The sequence below is a fragment of the Marmota flaviventris genome, chromosome 17, assembly GCF_047511675.1.
Source record: "Marmota flaviventris isolate mMarFla1 chromosome 17, mMarFla1.hap1, whole genome shotgun sequence".
Taxonomy (NCBI): domain Eukaryota; kingdom Metazoa; phylum Chordata; class Mammalia; order Rodentia; family Sciuridae; genus Marmota; species Marmota flaviventris.
Window position 1 is genome coordinate 37835173 of NC_092514.1, and position 4537 is coordinate 37839709.

General features: G+C 51.0%; 1 protein-coding gene across 1 annotated transcript; it reads left to right on the forward strand.

Annotated features, from left to right (window-relative positions):
• The first annotated feature begins 446 nt into the window (after positions 1-446).
• Spaca3 (sperm acrosome associated 3) lies at positions 447-4193 on the forward strand. Its single transcript, XM_027924199.2, has 4 exons — positions 447-699; positions 1464-1622; positions 1929-2007; positions 4127-4193. Exons 1-4 carry the CDS (start codon positions 513-515, stop codon positions 4191-4193), a joined length of 492 nt encoding a protein of 163 aa, XP_027780000.2. The 5' UTR covers positions 447-512.
• Positions 4194-4537: the final 344 nt, after the last annotated feature.

The following is a 4537-nucleotide window of genomic DNA, read 5'->3' on the forward strand; positions in this document are numbered from 1 at the left end:
TCGTGATGACACAGCTCAGCCCATCCCTCCGGAAAATCTGCTCCAGGCCATAACCCAATGGGACTTTGGATTCCTACCAACTTCAGCCTCAGTCCAAACTTTGTCCCTTCCCAGTTGATAAATCATGAGCCTCAGGATCAAATAATGCCTCGTACGTGGTGTGGAGCTCAGAGGGTTCATTTTCTTCCCAATTTCCCCTCCTCTCTCCTCAGCTGCTGGGCCAGGGTGGAGTAGAGTAGGATTGGAAAGGGCCGATGTAGGTCGCAGGAATCCTCCAGGGTCTTGGGAGGATGGGGAGGTGCTTCATAGGGGATGCCGAGGAGCCGATCCCTCCACTGGGGCCTTGCCTTCTGCCCACGCCTTCTTCTCTTTCCAGGGGTACACTCAGGCTCTGCCCCTTCTTCTTCCAAGGAGTAGGTGTCTGAAGGAGACCACCAGGGCTGATGAACCGCCTGTCATCCCAAAGCTCAGCTCTGACCCCGTGTGGCGGGGGCTACATCTCTGCAACTGGCATGAAAGCCGGGAGCTGGGTATCCAGAAGGCGACTGAATCCACCTAGGGTCACCTGGCTGGCTCTCGTCTCTCTACTCTGTGGCCTGCTCACCTCCAGCCAGGCCAAGGTTTTCAGTCGCTGCGAACTGGCCAAGGAGCTCCACAGAATGGGTCTAGACGGCTTCCGGGGATACGAACTGGCTGACTGTGAGAACCTTTCTCCCTGGCTGGCCCCTTCCACTTCCTCCTCTCCCCCTCCTTCTCATTAAAGGGGGATGGCCTTGGGGGGCTTTTTAAGCCTCAGCTCCTATCTCTAAAACCAGGAGTAAATGAGATGACAGGTTGAGAACTCTCAGCCCCGAGTTCAATGCATAGTAGGCAGGAAACACCCAGCCAGATCGGAACCACCTCTTCATCACCCCACCCCCCCCCCCCCACCCCCCCCCCCGGCAAAGGCAGGAGTCAAAAGGACCGAATAATTTGGGATCGGACATTCCTCCTGACCAAATGAAAAGGCAAATTGAACAAATGAGTAATACCGAACTTCTCAAGCTGGTGGCCGATTTGGGAAGCTGTCTGTGAGGTTCAGACACATCTGGATTTATTTTTCCTCTCTTTAGTTCTAGAACTGTTGGTAGATCCTACTCATGTCTTCCTAATTTTGCCTCTAAAGATTTAGTTCTCGCAAATTCATTAACAAACGCATGGATTGGGTTTTACGGTGCACTGGGCAATAAGCTTGAAGCCTAGGAGTTGGAGGCCAGAGGCCCAGTCCTGACCCCCTGCTAGGTGGCAGCTGTATGTGATCTTGGGGAAATCACTTTGCCCTCTGAGCCTCAGTTGATCCAACGGCAGAGTAGGCGAGAAGGTGTCTGCCCTGGTCCTCACTTGGGGGGTGAGGCTGGGGGAGCCAGTGCGTGGGACCCATACTGTGAGGGTACCAGTCCAGGCGGTGTCTCTGTCACCTACAGGGGTCTGCCTCGCTTACTTCACAAGTGGCTTCAACACAGCTGCTGTGGACTACGAGGCAGACGGAAGCACCAACAATGGCCTTTTCCAGATCAATAGCCGGAAGTGGTGCAGAAACCTCTCACTGGATTCCCTCAACTTGTGCAAGATGTACTGCTCTGGTAGGTTGAGTCTCGGCCTTGGGCTGGCTGGGGTCAGGCCTCTACAACAGCATTTGCTTCTGCCCAGTTCAGATCTGCGTAAGGATCACCCAGGAGACAGATAATGTGCAAGTGAGGAGAGTGGATCCTCCTTCAATCTGTCTTGAGGTCCCAGGTGGGACACTGGTCTTAGAGCTATAGGAGTGGAGGGAAGATTGTTTCTGATGGAGGGGGAGAGGGAGAGAGTGATACCTGTGCCCCCAGACTCCAGATGTCTAGCTCTGCCCCCTGCTTCCCAGTTTTGTGTTTCTCTGCCTCCCACTCCAGACTTGTTGATCCCTGATCTCAGGAATGCTGTTGTCTGTGTCATGAAGATAGTTTCAGGGCCCAAGGGTCTGGGCTACTGGTAAGTAGCTTGAGGTGGACCCTGCTCCCCAAGGTGGTGTGGCCAAGACTGGTATAACTTAACCTTTTTGGGGTACCCACTTTGTCATAGGCATATTTCTAGACTTTATGATCTAATCCTCACAATAACTCTTGGGTGGGGAGTATAAGCAAGGAAGTATTTGTAGATGATGCATTGAGTTTTAGGGAGGCTAAGCGATGTATGGTGGCCACATGGGCACACAGTTGAGCCGGGTTTCTTCAAGATCTGGGATGTCTGCTTAGAGGTCCTCAAGGCCAAGGCTTAAGAAGGTTGTTAATTTTTTTTTTAAAACTGTGGCATCTTTTATATAAAACCGAAATGTTCTATGAAAGGTCAGGATGTACAACATATTGAAGTAGAGGTTCTCTGCTTGAAGTGGGGTGGGGCTCTGGAGCTCCACCTTCTCAACCTTTTTCCTCCTCCTTTCAGGAAGATGGCCTTTGAGAAGCCATCTTTAGAATAGATGAGAGTCACACGGGCCATTGAACTAGATGGTTGGATCACGGGGTGCCTCTGAGTCAGGAGCTCCCCAGCTGCCTCTGTTGATGGGAGTCTCCTACTTAGTCTGTAATCTCTCTTCCACTCATATTTCTGGAGAAGTCAGCATGGGTGGGGGAGAGCAGCATCTGGGAAAGGTAAAACACCCAGTGGCTGGAACACTGGGGACAGATACGGCAGGTGTTAAGGCTGGGAGAGAAGCTTGGAAGGCACCGAATGTTAGTCCAGGAGAAGAAGGGAGAGAGAGAGAGTGGCAGCTCCTATTTGGATGACTCTATAGGAGTCTAGGTGAGAGATGTAGGGTCTGTGTGAGGACAGGTGCACCACTGTTGGCCAACAGAGGAGTTGGGCATGAAGGATTAGAAGAGATATAGGGACAGGTGAGATATGTGGCCTGAGAGGGAGAGGGGGAGTACAAATGACTATGAATCTAGAGAAGGTCTGGAAATGGCCTGGAATGACCACAGCTTTGGCAATGTGATGGTTTGAGGACAGTTGAAGGCTTAGGAACCGAGTCTGGGGCGAGGCAGGCTCCATGGGATATAATGCACCTCTATAGAGTCAGGAAGGGGGAATGTAGGCTCAGGCACAAATCCAATGGCCACCACCCTGAGATGGATAGTCCTTCTGGGTTAAATCAAAGAACATCTCTCTCTCTCTTACACATTGGGAGTAAATTCTTGGCATGAATATACCCCTGAGAGCAGGTGGCTGAGGCTAGTCATAGGAATTAGTCCCACAAGGTGGACAGAATGCTGTTCATTCACTCTACACACATGTACTGAAAACTCAGGCATGCCAAGCTTGGTGCTAGGTCCTGGGTTTCAGAAATATCCAAGCAAAGAGCTCATGGAAGTGACAAACAGGCCAATCAATCTTTTTTGGAAGATAGATGTATAGAGGTCCTTTGGGGCACTCTTGCTCACTGCGCTCTTTGACATTGACATCATAGAGGGCATTAATTATCAAAGCCTGGAACCCCCCGAGATTTGAGACCCCAGGATCCCTGTGGCCCTGATTAGCTCCCTCAGTATATCAGCTGTGAGCTGGTAGAAGGTCATGATCTCCAAAGAGCCTATGAAATGTAGTAACCAACAATGAAAAGACCCAGTTTGGTAGCCAAGGAGGGCTGGGTGCGGGCACAGCTCTGTCACTAAGTAGCAGCAGGATTTGAGAAAGTGATTTTGCATCTTGGTCTGAGTTTTTTTTTTTTTAATTTGGAAAAAAGGGAACATAATATCTCTCCTGTCTACTTAGATGGGCTGCTGAGGGCAGGAAGGGGGGTGGTGATAAATGGCCGACGGGTGAGACAGTGCCAGGTAAACTGTAAAGGGCTGTACATATGCAAGGTGACACTGGTGATAAAGATGCCACCAGAAGCATGAAAGCATAGGGAAAGGACCAGGGCTCCAGACTCCAGGGCCCGACCACTGGCTTGTGGGTAAACCTGATCCTATTAGTAGTGGTCTTCAGTGGTAAGGTAAGGAGGCTAGCTATTGAATTGTTTAGGGGCATTCTCTTCCCCTTCATGTTCTTCTCTGTGTAGTGCCTGGGGCTGCTGCTAATATGATCTCTTGTCTTCTCTGTTCTCCATCTTTAGGGAGGCCTGGAGGCATCACTGCCAGGGCAAGGACCTCAGGGACTGGGTGGATGGCTGTGAAATGTAGGTCCTTCTCTGGATGGACCAGGCCACACTCTGCCCCCTGGGAAACTCGGTTTGGTTCCTGACCCAGCCTTGGGAAGACAGACCAACTAATAAAGTCTAGTTTGACCTAAGCCTGCTACTCGGCTGCTGGTGTGTTTTCATGTTGGCCTACAGCATCTCGTCATTTCCCCACCTCATCTGACCACCGGGTTGGGTTGCAGGAAGACTCCGAAATCCTACCATGGAAGGTTTGCCTCCATTCCTGGTGGCTTGAGGAGGGGGTGGTCAGAGCCTTCCTCGTCCACACCCGGTAGAGTTTGGGCTTAAGTTTGCCAGAAATTAGCAAAACAAACAAAACCCAAATAA

Bases quoted from the DNA above. Each gene is read 5' to 3' on its own strand.
- Spaca3 (XM_027924199.2), top strand. From the start codon at position 513: ATGAAAGCCGGGAGCTGGGTATCCAGAAGGCGACTGAATCCACCTAGG. The intron at 1,623-1,928 runs GTAGGTTGAGTC...CTCCCACTCCAG, and splicing joins GTGCAAGATGTACTGCTCTG to ACTTGTTGATCCCTGATCTC. The intron at 2,008-4,126 runs GTAAGTAGCTTG...CTCCATCTTTAG, and splicing joins CCCAAGGGTCTGGGCTACTG to GGAGGCCTGGAGGCATCACT.